The 23,088-nt window shown below is 43.7% G+C and overlaps 1 protein-coding gene across 3 annotated transcripts; it reads left to right on the plus strand.

Annotated features, from left to right (window-relative positions):
• Positions 1-2,089: 2,089 nt before the first annotated feature.
• On the plus strand, positions 2,090-22,089 carry ahctf1 (AT hook containing transcription factor 1). 3 transcript variants are annotated; one of them, XM_030414382.1, is made up of 40 exons: positions 2,090-2,340; positions 4,689-4,815; positions 5,285-5,435; positions 5,587-5,689; positions 5,818-5,998; positions 6,136-6,343; positions 6,532-6,648; positions 6,741-6,825; positions 6,951-7,101; positions 7,290-7,422; positions 7,894-8,075; positions 8,295-8,356; positions 8,689-8,817; positions 8,978-9,068; positions 9,276-9,365; positions 9,728-9,868; positions 10,109-10,213; positions 10,432-10,528; positions 10,692-10,815; positions 10,999-11,055; positions 11,436-11,582; positions 11,753-11,943; positions 12,162-12,306; positions 12,481-12,612; positions 12,742-12,889; positions 13,064-13,214; positions 13,307-13,411; positions 13,583-13,727; positions 13,818-14,033; positions 14,231-14,867; positions 15,009-15,197; positions 15,441-15,546; positions 16,147-16,649; positions 16,765-17,066; positions 17,278-19,041; positions 19,286-19,490; positions 19,746-19,901; positions 19,994-20,091; positions 20,564-20,652; positions 20,806-22,089. In XM_030414382.1, the coding sequence occupies exons 2-40, from the start codon at positions 4,695-4,697 to the stop codon at positions 21,002-21,004; spliced, it is 7,956 nt and encodes a 2,651-aa protein (XP_030270242.1). In that variant the 5' UTR covers positions 2,090-2,340; positions 4,689-4,694; the 3' UTR covers positions 21,005-22,089. The 3 variants fall into 3 exon arrangements, with proteins under 3 accessions (XP_030270242.1, XP_030270240.1, XP_030270241.1); XM_030414380.1 differs by having other exon boundaries at positions 2,091-2,340; positions 19,256-19,490; XM_030414381.1 differs by lacking the exon at positions 2,090-2,340 and adding an exon at positions 2,551-2,664 and having other exon boundaries at positions 19,256-19,490.
• The last annotated feature ends 999 nt before the right edge of the window (positions 22,090-23,088 follow it).

Raw genomic sequence — 23,088 nt, forward strand, 5'->3', positions numbered from 1 at the left:
GTGCTTGTTTTACATATATATTTCATAAAACATTTTGTCTGACAATAAAGATTTTTGCTTACTAAAGGATGAATAAAAAACAATATCACCACAGCTTTATATCCCAAGTGATTGAAGAACCCAGTAGCACAACCATAAGGGGGCCTCAGGGTGAATATGAGATGCTGGGACCCCCTTCTGATAAACGATTGCTGTCAATCTGTTGGACTATGCAGAAATCACTACCCATCAGACCAAAAAGTCAGACATGTTGAAACATCTGTGTGATACAGTGCAGAAACTTTAAAAAGTGTGAGCCTAGAGCTGTACCCGCCTTTTTAATGTGCCTGGTGTCATTACAAGTGAATTGATTATTTTTCTTTCAACATTTGACCTTTTCTGATTTTGCCAATTGACACATGACCTCTGCAGAGCTCCACCGAGTTCACAAGAGGAACCAAAGTCCCAAAATAGGAGGGGAGAGGTGAGAGGAAACCACTCATGTGTTCTTGTCTGATTATTTTGGTTGTTTTGCACGATTGTGGTTATAATTCAACACCAGTCTTAAGGAGAAGTTGGGCGACAACAGCCGTTGCACAATTTCCGTTTGCCAATTCAGTGAAAAAATAGTAGTGTCACTATAGATGCATGTTGGGTGCTGTCATCACACAGTCCACAACTTAATTAGATCATGTTCATTGATGTTAAGTTTAAAGGGTAATGCCAACAACTTTATTTGGGGAATACTACTGCATAGGAGAAAAGAGGTACTATAATGTCTTTTGCGGCTCCAGAGGAAGCTGCATGTAATCTTACAAATGGCCCCCAGTGATGTCACTCAGATTTGTAGTTGCATTGTGGGTGATGTAGGCACAAGGTTTTGAAAAGGAAGCAAATGCATGCATAAGAAAGTGATATATCTGGTTCCTGCGGTATCAATTTCAATCAATTTTTAAACTGTCCATGATAAGTCCGACAGTGTAAACAGAGTGTAATGTTAGACCAGTGTCCTGCTTATCTTATACTTTTTGGAGTTTCACTTTGAACTTTGAACATCATCTAATTGTCTGTTACTGTGTGTTTTTAACATTTCCTCAAAAAGTGTAGCATATTAACCACACACTGAGAGACATTATCCATTTATTAATACAAATTATGAACTTGAGTTTGCACAATATGGCAAACACATCGTGAGTATGTGAACTATCAGAAGAAAAGGCCAGAGGTAAATAAAATGGCCTGACAAAAAGAGCCAGAGTCCAGTCTCACTTCACACAAATCTGAATCTATAGTAAGAACACAGGAGACAATTGTGCAATGATGCCTAACAGAGCTGTACATCACCTAAATATCTTGATTGTGGTTCAGGAAAGAGATAAACCAGGGACTGACAATCAGCACTGCTCCGAGTAGACCTCACCTCTGCACTGTGCAATAAAAACACATAACCCATTTCTCATTTTGGTTTGCACTAACTGGGCAATTTTCATACCCATATGTATTATTAATTAATAACAATATGCCACCCTGTTTATAATCACACTGTTTATATCTGTACATATGTATATACGAGTCTGTTTCTATTTCTTACCTTATTATTATTATTGTTTATTTTTTTACTAAGTCGTGTGTCACTGCTGTTTCCCCCTATTTGCAGGACTAATAAAGGGATTCTGATTCTGATTCTTATTCTGATTGCATTAAGAGTAGTAGCTGTAGCACAATCATTTTTTCTGGCAACCCAAAACTAATTTAGGTGTTTAAAGGTTTGTGGGAGGACATTTTGGGGGAGGAACTCAAGAAAAAGAGCTCTCTTTGTTTTCACGACTGAATAAACTGAATAAACAAAGTCATGTTAAAGGACAACACAATTTCATACCGTTTTCCTTTGTGTGGCGGACCCTGCCACCTTTCTAGCTTCAAACAGTGTTCTGGGAAAAAACATATGTATATACTTCTGAGTTTGTATAATTACCTTAATAATATTGTAGATAATACAATTGTCGGTTTTAATTTCTACTCCAAAACGCCATAGCGCTCCTTTGCAGCAGGAACTACTCCCAACCAGAGGGGGGCAGCACGACGCCATCGCTCCGTCCTCTCTGCCACAACCAAAACCGGCGAAGAAGAAGCGCATGGAGCAATTTCCCACCGTGGAAATGGCGCTCTGAGGTGAAGAAGCCTGAAGTCAGAGGGAGCATCTCGTGCTTGTCAGTCAGTTGAAGCGCCCAGAGGGCTCTACACATGAGTTGTACTTTGAAAAGGAGCGGATTATGACAGAGGAGAGAAGGAGTCGGGAGATTCGTCAAGGAAATCAACGTATTCGTGGCTCCGCTAAAGCCGTCAACATCGATCGGGCAGGTAGTGTAACGTTGGTACTAGCAGCTAGCGGCACATTGCATCACGTTTTCCAGCCTAGTTTGGAGAGGGATGGTGTTAACTGGGCTAGCTCACTAAACTCGCGTGTGCTGGATACATCCTCACAACGATTTATATTAAGAACGCGACTTGCTGTCGGCGAAGATTGTGCCATGGTGTTGCCAGTAGCTACAAGCTAGTTAGGTTGGTAATGCCAGACTTCATCACAGCTAAAGCTAAAGCAAGACCTAGCTAAATTCCAGGATCGGAGTAACGTCCGAGGCTCGTTGCCGGTGTCAGAGGGATTACAGTGTGATGCTGGCTGTGGTAAATTACCAACATTTTACCTGGTTGTCAGCCCCAAAGTGGATCGTGGTAAAACTAACGTAGCTACATAACGTTACCGCTTTGCTAACATTAACGCCAGCAATCACTGTAGCTTGCGGTAGCGAAAGTAACAACGTAACGTTACTTCGGTCTAGACTAGCTAGCCACCCATACTTAGTTTTAACTAGATCAAATTAGCTCACTTTAGGGATGTAACGTTATGTTCACATGCGTCGCAGTTAGGTGTTTGTTGTAACATACATCTATTAAAAGAAGACGCAGCGTGAAATAACTGCTGTCAACACCCGGTGCTTATGTTTGAAAATCTCTCGGTTAGCTAGCTTAACTTTTAACGCTAAACTCGGATAAACTGTAATCCTGCATGACCTTGCAAGCTAACTGGGTAGCCTGCTAACGCACTGAGGAAAGTGTGTGTGTCAGCTTCCAGCCCTTATTCAGCAATAATTAACGTGAGGATATGTTAAATACGTCCTCACTGTGGCCCGCGTTTAACCGCACGGAGCACTACATTGTACAAAGTGAGCGATCGCTGGTTTGTTTACATTATGTCAAGCTAGCTCGGAGCTAACGAGTGCCGCTGATGAAGCTAATCTTTGCTCTGTAGATGCTAACGAACGAGCTCGCATCAGCCTGTTTTAACTGACTTTTAAACACCCCCAGACTTCTGAATAGTGTCTCATAGAGCTAAAGGTTACGCTTTGAAGCATTTCTCGGTGTGAACAAGTTGGGATATTTTCAAATCTCATGGGCGGTTACACACAAACTTTGCAAATGTTGACACACGTGAGCGCTGGATGTATTTGGCGAAGCTGGGTTTGTCATTTGAATTGGCAGATTTGCGCGTTTGCAATCTTTTGCATCCGTCAGTAGGTCTGTAGCACTGTGTCGACGCCTCTCAGTGCATGAATTGGACTTGTTTAGCCGGTAATTGTGACAATAAGCCTTCATGTTCAGTCTCACGTCATGGCATGTGGCTGCGCATTGACAGGCTCGTTGCGCGGGAGTTCGCTTGAATCGTCTGTGTTTAGCGGTGTGGTCACAGAGGGCAGTGTTGGGTCCGATTTCCACTTGAGTTGGCCTTGAAAGCTCCACTGTACACACTAGACTACAGGAGATAGTGTTATCTTTCTGGAGCTCTATTGCAGTAACAAGGCAGAGGGAGGGACATACACATTTACAAAATTGGGTCAATAATTGCGGTAATTGAAAAATATTAGTTAGCGCTCAACAGAGGATAACACACAAACAATTCATTTTCAAAATACGATTTCAAGTGTTTTCAGAGAATGCAAATTGAAGAGAAAGGGTCAGGTTATTATTAAATTCTTGGGTCTTTCTAACTGGGATTTGTTGTTGGAAATGTGTCAAAATTGAAATATATTATAATTTTTTTAATGCTGAAAAAGAAAACAACTGGAGTAATGACGTCTGATTTCTCGGCACAGTAGAGTTTTATCAGTTCTGTTGTCCAGAGCCTTTAAGTTGAAACATTCGTGGTCAGTGCGTGTCAGGAAGATGGATTTAAAAACATCCGGGTTCTTTTGATCAATGTTTTGAATAGTGCATTTTATCAGAACTCACATCTGCAAACAGATGTGTTGCATGCAGTGTGCCGTGTGTGTTGCTGTTGATGAGAACGCAAACCCAGCTGCAGCACCAGTTGTCAGCAAGTTTGCTGACGGTACGTTTCCTGACAACTGGGGGTGCAACTGTGTGTTTGAAAGAGAGAGAGACCTCTTTTGTACTGTAAAGCCCAGCTGAGCAGACGAAGCCTGAAGTGGATTTATGGAGTAGGAGGAGTTTAGAAAGAGTGTGTTCGCAGGTCCTCATTTTAGTTTGTCTTATTAATGTTTAATGAGCGAGAAAGTATCAAGTACAGTGATATTTTGACCTTTTAAAAAAGTACCTTTTAACAGATATGTCAGTGTTTTTAGGGAAGGGTAGATCAACTCACTGCTGTTTCTAACACACTGACTGTGTGTCCTGTGTTGCTGTTTATACAGTGAACAATGCATGACCTGACTGCCCAAGTCACCAGCAGCCTACTGCCTTTCCCAGGAGTGACTATAGATGCTCTGGGGGAGGATGAGATCACCCTGGACTCTGTGCTCCATGGGAAGTTCACCGTTGGTAAGCTATTTTTTTTTTTTTTTTTACTCTTCAAGGATTTATAGATTGATTTGTTTTCTTCACTCTATCTGTAAAATGTCTGCTATTCCCTGAATGAACAAGTCAGACACACTGAGATTATAAATCAGAATCAGAATACTTTATCAATCCGCAGGGAAATTGTTTTTGTTCCTGATGCTCTGTGCAAAGTAGAAATAAAAATATAGCATAAACATTGTGTTATTGTACATTGAGGTATTTCTGACACGAGGAACATAATCAATTTCATAACTATTAGTAGTCAGGTTTCCCGCAGCCAGTTAACATTTCATGATGCATCGGTCTTCTACATAATCACATACAGGTGTACGGCCATCTGCAGGTCACTTGCTATCTCATGTGCTTTTTAATTCTTAGATACGGCACTCCGCTTGGTTATAATCCTCGATCTTAAAACCCCTTAACCGTTCTTCTGTTTGTGTGCATGCAGGCCGCAGCGGGCTGGCCTGGCTGGCCTGCGGCCCCCATCTGGAGGTAGTCCACGCATTGACGGGAGAACGGCTGTCTGCGTACTGCTTCAGTGGTGGAGGCGAGCACCCGCCCAGTGTCCTCGCTGCCAGGGACTTCAGCTGGCTCAAACGGTCAGAGCTATATTTCAGTCTGTCTACTCATCAGTCTTTGATGTCAGCAACTGTCGGAAATGCATGCCTTTACATTTTGTTGGAGAAAAAGTCTTTTAGTGTATAGAAGGAAATATCGAATGTGAATTCCTTTGCTGTTTTCTTTCATTAGGTCTGGATTGCTGGTTGGCTTGGAGGAGGCAGAGGGCAGCGTGTTGTGTCTTTATGACTTGGGACTTTCACGGGTGGTCAAAGCTGTGGTTATACCAGGCAGAGTGAGTCTGCATTTTGGAATTGAGATGCTTATAATGTGATTTGTTTATTTTTGCATACTGCAAGAGTTTGGAAAAACAGCAGCCAACTTTGTATGTCTACTTTTTTCTTCTTCTCTCTTGTTGTCTAGATTACAGCCATTGAGCCGTTAGTGAGTTATGGTGGAGCGAGCACTTCGACCCAGCATCTTCACCAGAGTCTGCGTTGGTTCTTCGGCATTGCGGCAGTAGTAACGGATCTCGGTCACGTCTTGCTTGTGGACCTCTGTCTCGACGACCTGTCATGCAGCCAAAGTGAACTGGAGGCTTCAGGTCAGCAAGCGTTTGGTTTATACACGTTCGAATGACTATTTTCATTTTCCTTGTCCCTTACAAACTTCTCTTCTCTAAACAATAAGCAGTCTTTAGTAATCTAAAACCACCTTTCTGTTTTCACTTTCTGTTCCCAGACCTGCAGGTAGTCACTAAATCTCCCACAGAAATCCCCCGGCTTAGAGAAGTCAGCACCAGACAGGGCAGACATCTTTGTCTCCAGCTAAATGGGCCAAGTGGAGTCGGAGTCACAGCTCTGCAGTACATCTCCAGGACCAACCAGCTGGCTGTGGGATTTTCTGATGGATACTTACAGCTGTGGAACATGAAAGCTCTGAAGAAGGAGTGAGTTGTATTTTTAAAAGAAATATGTACAGCAAAGAGAGTGTAGAAAATAATTATAAGACTCCGTCCTTTTGAACTCATAAACAGCTAATGCAGTGTAATCTTACTGCACCGATGGGTATCATTTTGGTGAAGTTGTTCATGTATGTCTCTGTAGGTGTATACATTGTATGATTTGTCACACGTAGATACCACTCCCAGTTAGAAGGCGGCAGGGTGCCTGTACACGCCTTCACCTTCCAGGAGCCAGAAAATGACCCCAGGAACTGTTGCTACCTCTGGGCTGTCCAGTCTTCTCAGGACCTGTAAGTCTTGCATATAACAAGTGCTCCTTACAGACAAAATGTTTTTTGTTTTGTTTTTCCGAGCTCTTATTTTTACTTTCCCTCCCACGCAGCGAGGGAGATATGGTCAGCCTCCGCCTGCTTCAGCTGGCCTTCAGTGAAAGGAAGTGTTTAGCTTCTGGGAAGATCCTCTATGAGGTGTGTGGTGCATACATGTGAAATAACATTAACGCTCTAGTCACTTCAATTCTTTAGTCCCATCAAATATACTGTAGACCTCCCTCGCTCATGACCATACCTTTTTTTAAATGTCTGTCACTCAGGGTCTGGAGTACTGTGAGGAGCGTTACAGTCAGGAGTTAGGGGGCTCAGCTTTTCCTCTCAGGGCCCAGGCCACCAACACGCGCCTGCTGAGCTGCCAGACCATCGAGAAGTTCAGACCCCATCCTGACAGGGATGACAGCATGAATGAAGGTGAGACTAGAGATCTGTGAGAGGTGGCTGGTTTTAGCATTGCCAGTAATTTTTGCATTTGTCTGCCTTGAAAACTTTGGCAATGTCAGTCTTTTAACAGCTATTCTATTGTTTGTAGATGTTAAAAAAATCTTCTTACATGCCGTTATGTTCTTAATCAGTTCACCCACACCTCTTCTCATTTTCAGTTGCATCTCCAGACACCAGCGTGTCCATCTTCAGCTGGCAAGTGAAGGCTTATGGTCAGGGAAATCTATCTACCTACATCGGGGTTTTTGACATCAACCGTTGGTACCACGCGCAAATGCCAGACTCTTTAAGGTACAGTAGAGACTGTTCTTCATTTCTTGGCCCCTTGGGTAGAATAAAATCCTCAAATTTCAGATTTTGTAACTTTTCATAGCATATTGGCTTCAACCTTTTCTCGACAGGTGTACTCACTGTTTGATTGTACAGCTACACATGCACAAAATGAAGTATACTGTAAATATTTAATTCATGATACAGATGGAGAAACATAGTTCAGAAAGTAGACAGTTGGGGTACCGATAAAGCCATTCCAAACTTAAATTTACATGAGTTGATTATTATTCACAATACTTAACAAAGCAATGGCAGAAAACGGGAACAATAGACACCAACAGTTAGTTATGTTGCTTCTTTTTACGGCAGTGGTACATGTAATAGGTCACTGATTGCATCCTCCAGTTCTCCAGTTCTCTTAGGGTTATTGTAATGATTGCTTTTTCAACCGTAACACTGCACTTCCCCTTTGCACCTGTGTGTTGTCAGAACGGGGGAGTCTCTGCAGAACTGCCCCTACCTGGCCGTCTGGTCTCTGGACCCTGTCGTGCAGATGGTGTCTTCACACGTCCTCATGGATGCGGTGGTGCACGACCGCAGCCTGAGCAGAGGCCTGCCCTTCACCTGCCCCCCACCAGAACAGTACTTCAACCCCACCACGTATAACTTTGGTAGGTTTTAAAACAACCTCAATATGAGATTAAATGGAGAGTTGATAAAAATGTAATATTAAACCATCTCCCAGGTTGATGTCATTATTGCCTGTGTATTACTGTTGCCTGTTTGCTCAGGAATTGCTTGTGCAGACACGCCGAGGCTTGTAGTTGAAACCTAATTTTACTAATGAAGTTGATTGACTGACGGTATTTTTTTCCCCTTTCATCTTACAGATGCTACCTGCCTGCTCAATTCTGGAATTGTGCACTTAACCTGCTCGGGGTATCAGAAAGAGGCAAGTTTCCTGTCATACAAACTTTTCCCTCATTATTTTAATAAGAATATTTAAACTATCATTACTTTAATAGCATTAAATTCAAATGTCGATTAAAGGAAGAGAAACTGTGACTGTTTATATACGTGTGTGTGGGGTTTCTTCTGTAACATTTAGGCTTTCCCTTGTGTGTTCTTTTATTGTAATGAACATCAGATGATATTTTGCTTAAAGCTGAGAATATACAATTATGTAATACTTATTTATACAGGAAGGATTTAGATGTGGAAAGATGATATGAATGCAAAGTTGGCTGATTTTACAGCAACGTGTCACATTTTCATTAACATCAGACCCTGAGCTTTTTGAAGAAAGCTGCTCCTTGCTCCAGTGACATCATCTCCACCAGCTACTCCCGCTGTCTCATTTCCGGCCTTCTCTCATCTCGCCTGGCTGACACCCAGGCCTCCAGCCTCTCTCAGGTACACTCAGAGTAATTAGTCTCAAGACCCCTGGGCCACTTCCTCTTTTAGCTCAAATTAATGAAAATGTTTCATATGATACAAAAGAACACACTGAATGAATACAATATTTGTTCAGAAGCTTTCATAGTAATCTGTACCTGTAACTCAATGTCATTAGGAGGAGCAGCTGGATGCCATCTTGTCCACAGCGGTGGAGACCAGCTCCTTAGGACTGATCACTGGCTGTATCAAGCAGTGGACTGCAGAAGGTGAGTCATATGGTAGAAAATTATCGGAATGTTCTCAAACTTATTGGCAAAACCCTTTGCCCCCATTTCAGTAAGTATGTGGTGAAGTACATCTCATAGACATAAAAATAGTATTTAAAAGCTTTCCCTAAGCCCATCGACAAGCACACTGCAGCCAGCAGCTCTACAGTCAGCTCTAACGCTCGCATTTCTGTGTGTCCTCAACAGAACAGCCTGGTTCTGCACTGAACCTGCGCTACATCCTGGACTGGGCCTGGAACAAAGTGGTCCAGACCAAGGAGGAGCTGGACGGCATCTGTATGTTTTTAAATGGTTTTTATTTTTTAACAAGGGACAATTTGAATTATATAGACGATGGTTTCGATGCACCAGAGATTAAAAGAAGTCTACCCAGTGATACATCAGAATAAATTGGATCATATTTGTTTGCATAAACTGTTTGTAAGGCAAATAAACCCTTCAGGGTGACGACAGCTCAGACTTTCAGGACAGCATTTTAATTTTTTTACCTTATCAAGAATAGAATGTCAACCTTATTGATATTGAAAAAAGATATATATTCCTTCCCTTTTTTCCCCACTTTTCTATACTGTTTGCAAGTTTGTTTCACTTCATACATTTATGTTTATATTTACCTCCTGTGGGTGTTTGTTCCCCAGGTGCACCGCTGTTTGACAGCTCCTCCAACTTCACAGACCCTCAGACGATGCAGCTGCTGCAGCACAGCCAGAGGCTGCTCGGTAACCTCGGTACCATCTTCCACTGTCTGCTCAGCGAGGCTCAGGAGCTCACACAGAAAGGTGCCACATCCACACATATACAGTCACATGTAGAAGTGTCATATTTCCCCCGTGACTGAAGTGGAAACTGGTTCAGCCAGTCACGCAAACGCTGTTTTAATTCACATTCGTGCTAAATTTTAATGAAACACTCCTGCCGTTCTAGCACCTCTATCTTTCAGCTCTCATGTTGTCCTTGTGCACTTGGTTTGGATCATTTATAGATATTGATAGGTTCTGGTTATGTATTCCTTTGTGTAGGCCTGGTGGGTCTGATCAACAAGAACATGGTGTCCAGTCTGATTTCCAAGTACGCTCAGGTGGTTCTCTGGTTCTGTCGGACCGGTCTACTACCTGAAGGATCAGGTAAAACTCACTTGTGCAGTTTCACCCAACACAGTTTCTCAAGTTGGAAGCATGTGTCGTCTGCAAGCAAAAATTAATTCAAACTATCAGAAATGTGTTTGGTTCAAGTCTGTTTCTTAAGTTAATATGATCCTTTAAACAGAAATTCATCTCAGTATACAAACTGTTATGGGATGGTCAAACTTTACACTGTCACTGTATGTATCTTTCCCCACCAGATGATGACGCTCTCCAGATTTCCAGACCTTTCTACACTCACTCAGTCATCAGCAACTATTATACGATACGCAGAGAGGAGCTCACCAGGCTGGCTAAGTGAGTTGTGTTGAAAGCAACTCAGTTTTATGTTTACTATAAATCTTGGGGTGCAGCTAATCAGTACTTTCATTTTTTGATTATATTTGTGTCCATAATATGTTCTTTGTTTTTTCATGTTCTAAGTTGGTCTAAAGCTGAAACTCTGCTGTTGTCTTCTCAGGGGCAAGTGGTGTGCAGACTGCCTGATGATTGACGGTTTGGTCAGCCAGTGTGGTGAACGCTTGACTAACCTGTGGAAAAGGGACGAGGGTGGGACAGGGCAATACCCACCACCTACACTGCATGTAAGTAGTACTCCATTATTTATATTATTTGGCTTAATTAACTATTAATTGATTTATATACATTAAGACTATTTACATTTCTTTTTATGCCTACTATTAGATGTGTGATTTACGTCCAAATCGGTTTGCACCTGTTACTCTTAGAATATGTTCAGAATTGATTTCATATCTTTTGATCCACAGGCCTTGTTGGACATTTATCTACTGGACAGCATTGATGAAGCTGCCAAACATGCCATTGTATCCTCTTAATTAAGTATTTTTTTGGGAATTCAGGGATTGCTTTAGCTGTTGCTCTTATTGTGATTGGAAATCCTAATCTCTCAAATATGAGACAATGTGCTAAACTCATGCATATAGCTTCAGTACGGTGCGCTGAATCCCTCTTGTAGTGAATAAACAAAAGCAAAATAAAGGACAGTACTCCCATCAAACTGTTTATTCTTCCCAAACGAACACACAGCAAAATCCGATTATTGCCAGAACACCACTGAAGAAGGGCCAGAATAAACAGTTTGATGGGAGTGCTGTTGTTCTTTTTATGTTGTAAATCCTAATCTCTCCCAATGTTGGACTGAATTAAAGCAACTGCCTGTATGAGCCTTGACCTATTGTCCCAGGTGATATACCTGTTGCTGGATGTCATGTACTCCTTCCCCAATAAGGAGGGAGCGTCAGTTGAGTCTTTCCCCACTGCTTTTGCCATCCCTATTGGACTGGTAAAGCTGGTACAAGGCCTCTGGCTGCTGGACCATCATGATCACCAGGTACACACACACACACACACTCTCTCTCACTTGACTTATTTACATTCCCCTAAATTTGCCTACATAGTGGTTGTGCAAGGCAAAACCCTTCTAATGTATTTCTAGGGAAATGGAACATCAGTATTTGTATATTATCAACATTTACATTCCTTCTTCTTTGTCCTGACCAGAGTTCATTCGAGCTGCTCCTGCACCCAGCTGCCTCTCAGTGCCAGTTTGAGTGGCAACATGAGCGAGTCCTGCAAGCACTGATGTGCCAGGGCCAACACTCTGTGGCGCTACGATACTTCCACGTTACAAAGCCCCCGATTGCCTCCACCTCCCAGGCCAAGCTCTGCCTGTCTGTACTGCTCCACAACAGGTGAGAACAGAGAGAGAGAAGACTCGGTGGACTTGTTCTCTCTGCAAGAACATCAGCAGAAACATTAAATAGAAATGTAAAATTGGACAGCAATGGGGACGTTTTGCACTGTGAAGAAATATGGCTTGTTTGTTCAATAACTAAGCCTGATGACAGCTTGATTAGTCAACCTTCACTTATCTTGATTTCATTAACCAGTCGGTGTGCCCTTCTTCCAGGTGCCTCATAGAGGCGTGGTCTTTACTTCGGCAGCACTCAAATCGGCTCAACATGGGGGAACTGCTGGGCTTCTTGTATGAGAGCTGCCAGGAGCTGGGCCTCATCAAGGAGCTGCTCAAACTGCCTCTGGGCCTCAGTGAGCAGGTAGGAGAGAGATGTTTGTTTTTAAATGTACTTTCTATATTTTATAGATTTCAGATGCTGTCTTTTATTAAAACCCAAACCCTCGAGTAGTCTGCTCGTAGAATAATCTTTACTTGTGTTTTTGGACTATAAAATGGATGACTAATGCTTGTGGTTCTTGGGTTCCTCTTTCAGGAATGTTTGGAGAAGTTTCTCCAGGGTACAGGGGGTCTTCAGAACAGAGAACTGCTGATGGTTCATTACCTTCAGCAGGCCAACTACATTCCTGCCCTGCAGCTGAACCAGAGCCTCAAAATGAACCTGGTGGTACGTGTGATACACAGAAAGTATTACACTAATTATTGGATTATTTTTGACATGCAGTATGTGATATTTGTGAGAATACTTGAACCCCAAAATATTTAAAACCACAATCATTGTCTTCTTCATTGCTAGAATGAGCGAGACCCAAAGCTTAAAGAACGATCCAACACCAGGAACTCTATATTGGACCAGTACGGCAAGGTTTTACCCCGAATCCAGAGGAAACTGGCAATGGAGAGAGCCAAGCCCTACCAGCATCCCTACGGCATCCACAGAGAAGGTAAGGAGGTGATTTACGTAAATGGCAACTGGTTTTCATAGCTGGAAGTCAAGTCTGTTGCACATTGTGTTCCAAAATGAGACTCTATATTATGTTGCTTTACTTTGTTGCTTGCAACCACAGTGTTTCAGTTATATTTGATCTAAATAAAAAACTGTACAAACTCTGCTTCAGTTTCTCGGCCGCAGCCACTGTCAACCATCACCAAGCGTTCTTCCAATGAGAAGGTGATGTCGAGGGCTGGCTTCATCAACAACGTCCTGACCAAGATTGAGGAGGTGTGGTTCGGAAAAGGAGCTACACCACAGTCCTCCCCAGCCAAGAGGTGAGCAGAAAAGAATAACAATCTTTATTATATTGTTTAGCTTTGAGTTATGTGAATTAATTAATTCCTAACCTTTTGTTACCCATTTGTAGCAACCCCAGGAGAGCTGATGTTCAGAGCCCCAAGCCCTCCTCCTCAGCCCTTCCTGACCCATTCCTGGGAACTCCAATCACCATGACCTCCAAACGAAAGTCAAGGTAGATTGAACATTAAAGGAAACACTTTCTGTCACGAGACATTTTAATCAGTGTTGCCTAGAGAGAGGGAAATATTTTCCTTAGAAATCTGCATGTAAATCTTACATGTTCCACGTGTTGAGACAGCACCTTCAAGTCTTGTACTCTTTCCTCACCTTCAATTTGATGCAGGCTGATGGACTTGGTGGTTCAGCCCTCCTGCCAGACCCCTCGCTCTCTTCTCAGCCCTCCCAGACCTCCCAGCTCCTGGGTTTCTCCAAAGAGCACCAGCAAGGCCCCTGAACTCAGTTTGCTGCAAACACCACAGGTCGTCAAGGTGAGCAGACCGAAAGTGGATTTTGTGATCAAAAAGTTGTTTTATTTGAGTATTTTGTTTCTAACGCTTTTTATGTTTTTGTTGTCTCAGCGAGCTCGAGCCTTGGCTGCTTCGGGCCCTGTGTTCTCAGCCTTCACCCCTCAGTCTATCCTACGCAGCAGCCTGAGGCCCACACCAGTCGCCACTCCTTCTGCCTCTCCAGGACGCTCCATCACCCCACCACTCCGCAGCAAAGAGAGCCGGATCACCTTCATCGAAAAGGCCGGATCTCCTGAACCAGACAAGGGCATCAGATGGACCAATGGGGTAAGACCAAGCTTTGGCCCAGTAACTGCATTCTACAAGTTTGCAGCTCATTAGATATTTTTTTAAGCCTGGGACATTTTTAAATAAGTGTAGTTACTATTGGTTCTTATTTGTTCATTTTTAGGAGTTCAGTGTGTAATAGGTTTTATTAATCTTTTATGATAAAATGTGTCTTCCAATGTTCTTTTCCTCTCTAGATGGCAGCAGACAGTGAGATCAGCTTGCTGACCAGAGGCCCTTCACTGTCCAAGGCTACGCGTAAGACCTGGTCTTCTCGGCTTGCTGAGGAGGAAGAAGAGGGAGACGAGGAGGTGGAACAACCTAGTGTGAAGTTCCTCCCTCCAGAAGGTAGTATTCTCTCGCCACAGTTGAGATGCTTAGAGAGCAAGTCGTCCTCCATCCATGAAGTCGCTGCTGTAAGCCAGCCATCAGATGCAAAACAAGCACAGCTTAGCCTGAGCTTCGACGTCAGCCATACGTCCATCCTTTCAACAGACACCACTCTGGAGTTTTTTGATGCACCTCTGTCAGCTGCAGAGAACGACGAGGAGGAGGTAGTGACAATTAACATGAAAGGTCTTGCTGAAAAGGAAGAACCAGAGGAAACGCCATCACCAACCACTGAGCAAACACCACTCCTGACATCAGAGGATCTAAAGCGAGAAGAAGAGGAGAAGGATGATGAAACATTTGAGGACGTGATGGAGACTGGTCCTGAACAGGAGGCTCAAAACGAGGAAGCAGTCGAGTCTGAAAAGGAGGATGTTGAGTCGAGTAGCAAACAAGAAGATGCTGCAGCTCTTGATGAAGAGGAGACATCTAGTCACAAACACGGTAATTCATTTGTAGAATTTGCTCATCTTCAACTTATTATTAAACTGGGTTGCATAACGTTAGTACTGAACAGCACCGAAACGCAAAGATATAAAACATAATGTTCTCAAACATCACCTGACAGATTTTTTATCCGACTAGTTTGTAACCAGGTGACTGAGAGCATGGACTCTGGCACTGAAGTGGAATGTCAGGATCAACCAGAGACGGCTGTGGGGCAGGAAGTCCAGTCAGAGGCCACCGAGTCCATGGAGGTCACTGAGCAGCTGAAACTGTTTGGAGCCTCTGAACCCAAATGTGAACTAGAGGAGGAGCTGGAACAATCAACAGGTCCATCTTTAAATGTTGCATTTACACTGTAAAGAGTTTATATGACCATAGATTAGACTGTTGTGATTGAACATTATAAATCACACAACAGGGAAGTGGTATAAATGTAAAGTAGATGTTTTTGGCTTTTATTAAACTGTAATCAGTGTAGGTTAAAATGTCACATCACCTGATCACACCAAGGTTACAATAGCTCACTTGATACTTACATTAGAGGATTTTTTTATCTGTGTTATCTGACAGATATGACGGAGTTTGTGCAGAAACATCTGTTTGGCGGTGAACTTTCTCCTCCACTCACCCGCTCAGGAATCCACGACGCATCACAGACACAGATCATCTTTAGCAGGTATGTATGTGTTTACAAACAGATGAAATGAATGTAACAATAGATTGTTTTTATTTTTTATAAATCCCACATACACACACACACCCCATGATAACATTTAGAGGGTATACATTTTGAATATGTTACGAAGCATGAATATAAAATTTATGCAAAATAATCTTATTTGAAAAAATTTAAAATCGATACATCATAAATAATCCCGAGCATGAACAGGTGAAAGACTTAATTGTTATGAGATGAGATAATGTATCATCACACCAAATACAGAAGAGGACCCTCATGGTTCTAAGAATTTATCAGTAGTTTTGGAAGGATTATCAAATATTAATAAATTAGATAACAAGGTACAATGTGAAACGGGACTAGATCAAATTTCTAGATCAAAAGTTTTGAGAAATTGGGGGGGGGGGACGAAACATGAATGTGATCAAGGAAATGTAATGATTTAAATGGGTCCAGTTAGATGAAAAATGATCAGATCATAGTTCATATGAAAACAAACAACTGGTCAGACTTTGTTAATAGTTGTCATCACAGCATCTCACAAATAAATATGGGGTTTTGGTTTGTGTTAAATAATATCGTTCTCCTTTATCCCAGTGAGTTAATTGATGAGGTCGAACAGGAGGAGCAAGCTACTGCTGACGAAGAGGAGGAGCCGGCTGCTGCTGCTGTTGTTGAAGAGGAGGAGGAGGAGCAGGCTGCTGTTGTTGAAGAGGAGGAGGAGGAGGAGGAGGAGCAGGCTGCTGTTGTTGAAGAGGAGGAGGAGGAGGAGGAGGAGCAGGCTGCTGTTGTTGAAGAGGAGGAGGAGCAGGCTGCTGCTGGTGAAGAGGAGTTGCAGGCCGCTGCTGCTGCTGTTGAAGAGGAGGTGCAGGCCGCTGCTGCTGCTGTTGAAAAGGAGGTGCAGGCCGCTGCTGTTGAAGAGGAGGTGCAGGCTGCTGCTGTTGAAGAGGAGGAGCAGGCAGCAGTTGCTGAAGAGGAGCAGACTGCTCCTGATAAAGAGGAGGAGGAACAGGGAGCTGCTGAAGCTCCCCCAGTTTTCACCAGCCAAAAATCTACTGCCTCCATCACATCCTCCGAACCAACTGGAACGGACTCCCACTGTGAGGAAGATTGTACACACATGCATATTTACACCGGTGCTCTCACTGCTACAGTTGTATTTCACTCATTTACTTACACACATCTCTTTTCTTCCTCTTTATTCCTATCCATTAGCTGTTGTGAGTTTGAACGACAGTGAAGAGCTTTCTAGTCCCATGTCTGAGGACGAAGAAGATGAGGACGAGGAGTCTGATGAAGAAGAAGAAGAAGAAGATGATGAGGAGGAGGAGGAGGAAGAGGAAGAGGAGGAGGACTCTGGAAGCGAGGTGGAGATCATTGAGGAGGTCCAGGGTAATGGGAGACTGCCACCCCTCCAACCCAGTTCAGTCTATGTAGATCATGGACACTTCCTGCCAAGTCTGTCAGAGCAGGAGGCTGCAGAGTTCTCTCTGATCACACCCGGTGCAGAGATGAAGGTAACGCTTGTAGAGCTGGAACGATTAATCGATCAATAATCCATTATTTATGTAATTAATGCAGACAAATGTCAAACATTCTCTCATTCTAGCTTCTTTAATTTCAGGTTGTAACTGAATTGTTGTAAAAAAAAAAAAAACTGAATAGCTGATTTTAACTAAAATGATGAGTCAATTCACTGCAAATAATCCTGTGTGTGCCCCATGACAGTTGGTGGAGGAGGACATGGAGGGTGAGGTGGTGATGGTCAGACTCGGAGCAGATGAAGAAGGGATGGTGGCAGACATTGAAGAGCAAGGATCATCATACGTGGAGCTCAAGCCCTCTACGACTCTCCTGGTGCCCCTGGAGCTCATGGAGGGCCAGGACGGCCTTGTGGACAGTTCTCAGCTGGGTCTTTGTGAGCTCCCACAAACCGTTGAGCCAGACGACCGGAAGTCTGAAACAAACAGCGGCTTCTCTCTGATGCTGGACATGGATGAGGACGGGGATAAAGACGCAGGAACGCTATCTATGGAGAATGACGTGCAGTTCGCTGATCCTCTCACTCTGTCTCCAGCAGTGGAGGATGGTGATGAACTTGTGGAGAAACCCGAGGTTATTGTTTTAGGCACAGATGATCAGGATCCTGTCCTGTCTGCAGAAGCTGCTGAAGAGGAGCAGAGGGGGGAGATGGACGTGTTCGATGGAGTAGATGGACAGATAGAGTCTGAACTTGCTGACCTGCAAAGTGAAAACATCGAGGCAAACCATGAGGCAGAGGATGCTAAAGATCCGCTGGTAGCAGAGTTGGTGATGGTGGCTGAAGATCAGGAATCTGCAGGTTTTCTGCTCTCTGTGCCAGCTCCAGTGGAGGAACTCGAAGTAGTTGTTGATGTCAAAGACTCTACGGCAGAAAAAGATGCTGCTGAGGAGGTGATGGAGGAAGAGGAGGACAAACCAGCACCTGCTGAGGACCTGGAAGAGCCTGAAGAGAACGGACCTGTAGATACCGACACAGAGATTGCCTCCAGCGCACAGACGGAGGCTGTTGTGGAGGAGAACGAGCAGGAGCTCAAGGCCTCAGTAGAGACGGACGAAGAGAACAGGGAAGAAATCAAGATGGAGACAGAAACGAAAAGGAGAGGGAGGGGAAGACTGCGAAAACAGAAAGATGTTGAAGAGGAAAAACAGACAGAGCCAGAGGAACAACCTGTGCCAGAGACCCCCTCTTCTCTGAGGAAAAAGAAAGCTGCCTCCACCCCGACCCGGAGGACCACAAGAGGAAGGACGGTTTCCTTTATCTCTCCTGTCACAGAGGAAGCAGAGGAGCCACAGGTGGATGGGAAAGTGGAGGAGGCAGAAACCAGCACCCTGGTCCCTGCCTCACCCAGTCGTACACCAAGAAAAACCAGACAGAACAAAGAGATCACAGTCCGAGTTAGCACACCCCGGAGAAGCACTCGCAATTCTCAGCCAGAGCCTCCTAAAGGACAGGAGGAGCAGGAGGAGGCAATGGATAATGACACATCGGTTGCATCAACGTCCAAGGCCTCTTCACCAGCCAGACGACGTGCGTCCCAGAGGGCCGCACAAACACGGGCCAGCAAGAGTGGTAGTGAGGAGGAGGAAAACAAGGAGGTACAGGAGGACGCGGTCATCAATACAAGGTCTTCTCGACGAACACCGGCCAAGACTCCCACACCAGCCAAAGGCAGGACCACTCAGGGAAACACCCCAAGGAGGTCCAGCAGAAAGATACCGAGCAGCAGTGAGAAGGTGGCGCCAACGACGTTGGAGATCCTGAAAGAAGAGAAGGAACCGGAGGAGGCGTTTGATTCACCTGACACACGAACCTCCAGGAAAACTAAGACTGAAGCATCGGAGACAGATGCGGCCCTGCTGGAGGAGGAAGAAAACACAAAGCAGCAGGTTTCCAGCCCCGGCAGGACGACTCGACGGTCCAACCGGAATACCTTGAATGTTTACCCACAGGTAAGGATTCAAAAATGTTCACATCTCATCCTGTTCACATCATCTCATGTTGACTGGCTATTTTTATGACTTTTCTCTTTTACGTTTGACACAGCTTTCACTAAAATGTTCATTACATAATTTTCTGTTTCACCATTTTTTTTCCATTATCCGTTTTAATAAACCCCAATCCATCCATTGTTGATCATTTATCATTTACATTTAACACTCGCAGGTAAAACTGGTTCCCATATCACTTCCTCAGAGCGCCAGGAAGACGAGAGGTGAGACCGTTACCGAAAATACACAAGACGGTGAAGTGAACTCCCTTCGACGCACTACAAGGAAACTCTGGGATCAACCGGAGGAAGACCTTCCCCTGCTGGACTCGCCGTTGGAGGTGGATTCTGAAACCCCTGTCGCCGACGCCCTCATCAAGAGACTCAAGGATGAAGAAGAGAAGCAGGAAGGTACGTGCGAGGCTGTGTGCAGACTGAACATGGGATGGCAGCGTGTTGATGAACGCATACATTCTGAAAGCTTGTTGTAGTAAAACTATTGATCATGACGTGATGGAAATGCACCTTATTCAGATGTTCTTTTTTGCAGTTTTTTGACTTGGCTTCAGATTGGCTTGATATTTAGATGGAAACATGGCGTCAGCTTTAACATGTAAAGATGTTTATATTTGTGGACTTCAGTGTATAAAACTCTTTCTTATATAGGCGCTGTTGTCGTCACCAAGATGGTAAGAGCCAGCAAGAGGAGTGCGAAATCCTCAGTGGAGCACGTTCCCTCGCTACTTCCTGAACCTGAAGAGGACGAGTCAAGTCCAGGGGAGCACTCATTCATCTACTCCCCCTCACGGAGAAGAACAAGAGGTGAGCCGTGTGTTGTTTCCCTGCACATCTGTCCCTCCATTTATTATCCATATTGGGATTAATTTTAACCCTGTGTTGTGTCTGTGTGCCAGCTAACAGAGGAGTGTCTCCCGGACCGAGTGAAGAGTCTGCGGCTCCTGTCACTCGCAGCAGGAGAAGAGTCGTCAAAGACGCCTCTGTTGCTCCTCATGTAAGTGCTTTTTCACGTGCTCCACACTGTTCGGGTGTTTTCAACCTGAACTAATAAGTCCGTCAGTCAGTATATGTAATCAGCTCGTTAGCCATACACAAATCAGGCATTTGGTTGTGATTCTTCCTCAAAAATGAAAAGATGAACAAAAGCTTTAATTTTAGACTAAAACTGATTTGGACCACTCTAGTGTGACATTAGCTCTCCTATGCCAACAATTTGCTGTGTAGCAATTACAGTGTCAGCTTTGGAGTAACTTTGCTTTCCTGCCGATCTCTACTTTGGTTTGTCATGTAGCCGTGTTCTGCCCGACTTGTTGCCCGATGTTTTACACAAAGAGCCTCATCACTGCTCTGAAATGTCTCGAGGATTATATCTGAATTTGAGAATCGGAATTAATCGCCAGAGAAATAATGAACGAAAGAGCTTTTGAAAAGCATTTCCATTTCGTAATCTTTCCTTTTTTTTCCAGGATGATGTCGCTTCAGAGGAAGATCACGTGGGAGTGGAGAAAGCAGCAGACGGTCCTAAGACCAGAAAAACAGGCAAACGAACAGCCAAGTAAGATCCTGTTACCTAAAGAAAAAATGTTTTATAGACCCCTCAGACTGATGATAAGACAAGGAAATGCTTGGCCTTCGGAATTTTGGAAAGCAGTTTACTAAAAAATAAAAGTCGCTCCCTGCTCAGATTTTTTTCTCTCTCCTCCTTTAGATCCAAAACGGTTTCGGAGCCGCCTCCCATAGCAGAGGCGGCCGTGCTCTCCCCCGTGCCCAGTCCAGCCGATCCGGTCCCACGAGCCCTACGGAGGATTAAGGGTGCCGAGGCCCCGACCTCGAGCACTAACCTCCGACGCAAACGCATATTGGACGCCGCTTTTCCAAAACCCGTCACACGGAGGAAGAAACTCTAAGGAAAGTCGGTGGTGGTTTTAATCCGGCGAACCTCAGACAGCCACCAGAAGATTTGGACCGACTCGTTCAGGAGCTGCAAAAAAAAAAAAAAAAAGTGTCTGCCTAAAACTCATGATGGGTGTATTTCCTCAAACGCCTCACAGTGCTGCGGTTTGTATGTCGACAATGAAATAAAAAGCAACGTAGGCATGAAAATATATTTTCGGGACAAAACACACACACACACTGACTGCCAGCAGTGTGAGAGAGGACTATATTTTTAGAGTTTACACGTCCCGCTCGTATTAACTAGACTTCTCTTCATATTGTGTCTGTGGCCATTTTGTGTTGGACATTCTTGCGACGCTCCTCGTTAACCCCTCTCCCTCTCTGGGCGCAGAATGGCACAAGGGAAAGCAATCGATGTGGGCTTTTTACAAGCTCCCGTTAATAAAAACCAGAGCGAGTGAACTGAACCTGCCTCTGATAAAGAGGTTTTATAGACATTTTATTTTAAGGTTGTTTTTTTTTTGTTTTGTTTTTTTCTTTGTTCTGTTGTCGTTTACTTTTAAGATTTCGAAGCCTGCTGTTTTTTCTATTTAAGAAGAAGAGCAAACCAACCCAGTGGAGAGGAGATTTCTACTGATACATTTGTATATAGTCTTTTTTTTTTTTTGCTATGTTCCAAATAAAGTTAATAAATAAATCCTAAAGAATTATGTTCATTTTGAAGTTTTAAGTGTGTCTGGAATGCATTTGATCATCTAATCAGACTGCCTATGCCATAGTCTTAAAATTTTAGTCGATCTGGGGAACCTTTTGTGTGAAAGAGGCACAGACTTGTACACTATCGCCATCGGATTTGGACTGTTTTTTTGTCTGTCGTGTGTGTGTGTGTGTGCGTGTGTGAGAAAGAAACAAACAAAAAATTACTTGCACAGCGGTTTGGAGTTGTTAAACAGTTTTGGGAAATGTTAATAGGCTTGTTTAATTAAATTTATGGCAACCACCATCTGACATATAGGCTATTTTCTGATGAATGTATGTAGAATGTCTTATTTTTGATGACTGCTCTTTGATAAATATGGTAAAGCTTGAACACTTATCCCTGTCTGGTGTCTCAATTTACTTATTAACTGCATGTGTTTGTTAGTTTGAGACGTTGATGGATGACCGGACCACTAAGCGATTTATCTGTCTGTCCGTCTGAGGTGTTCGGTGAACCACTTAAAGGAACTACGAGCCTCTAATTATCCTTTACACATTGCTAAGACTTCCTCTTGTAGGTGTGTTAGACACCAGGCGTCAATCCTACTGTATCAGCCTCCCGGTTTGACAATGTTAGGCTACGGTTAATATCTGAAATGTCGCTGTTGTGACTGAAATGTTGACATAAATGTAGTTGTAAACACGTGTAACCACCCTTTTTAAACTTGGCTCATGTTTCCCAGGGTTGTGTCTCTTCTATAATTCATGGTGTTGGACGAGGTGAAAGTGAAGCCGACTTCTCTCATATGCTCCACTTCACTAACAAAGCACCAGGGTGGAGAGATGCAACGTAAAAGCACATTTTTTCCAGTTTAAATACTTTAAATAGCAACTTTTTTATCAAATAACTTTGCATGAGTCCGATACATGTTCATGTCTCTGTTTTAGTTTGGACTGTCCTTTAGCAGTTTACTAAATATTTATCCATCATCTTGTAAAACCTCGGGAGGCCTTTTTTTCAAACACTCTCATGGACGCCACAGTCCTCATCACGCTGACCTCATTGTGTCCATGTCAGCGTGTAACTCGAGGCGGTCCTGTGTTTGTTCTCTGTGAGAGAGCCGATCACTCAGCCTGACAGTCTGACAGTGCTGATGCCCGCCTGCTGCACTATGAGGGCTAAAGCCTCAGACATGCACAGCAAGGACTGCGTCAAAGTGGCCGTCAGAGTCCGACCGTTCAACAAGGTCAGTGAACCAAGATCATTCATTTTTCTTGGGTTTTTTTTTTTTTTACACCAGCTCTCTGTTATCTACGTGTCTGATGTTCTTCAAGTACAATGTGCTAGTTATTGTAGTTGCTGCTCCATATTGTGTATTCATCGACAGTTCAAATG

This window comes from Sparus aurata, chromosome 4 (assembly GCF_900880675.1).
Source record: "Sparus aurata chromosome 4, fSpaAur1.1, whole genome shotgun sequence".
NCBI lineage: Eukaryota > Metazoa > Chordata > Actinopteri > Spariformes > Sparidae > Sparus > Sparus aurata.

What these genes read in the sequence shown, in the direction of transcription:
- ahctf1 (XM_030414380.1), top strand. Translation starts at nt 4,695, where the DNA reads ATGCATGACCTGACTGCCCAAGTCACCAGCAGCCTACTGCCTTTCCCA. An exon ending in GCATCAGATGGACCAATGGG is followed by an intron (nt 14,034 to 14,230) that starts GTAAGACCAAGC and finishes TTTCCTCTCTAG; the next exon opens with ATGGCAGCAGACAGTGAGAT. An exon ending in AACTGGAACGGACTCCCACT is followed by an intron (nt 16,650 to 16,764) that starts GTGAGGAAGATT and finishes CCTATCCATTAG; the next exon opens with CTGTTGTGAGTTTGAACGAC.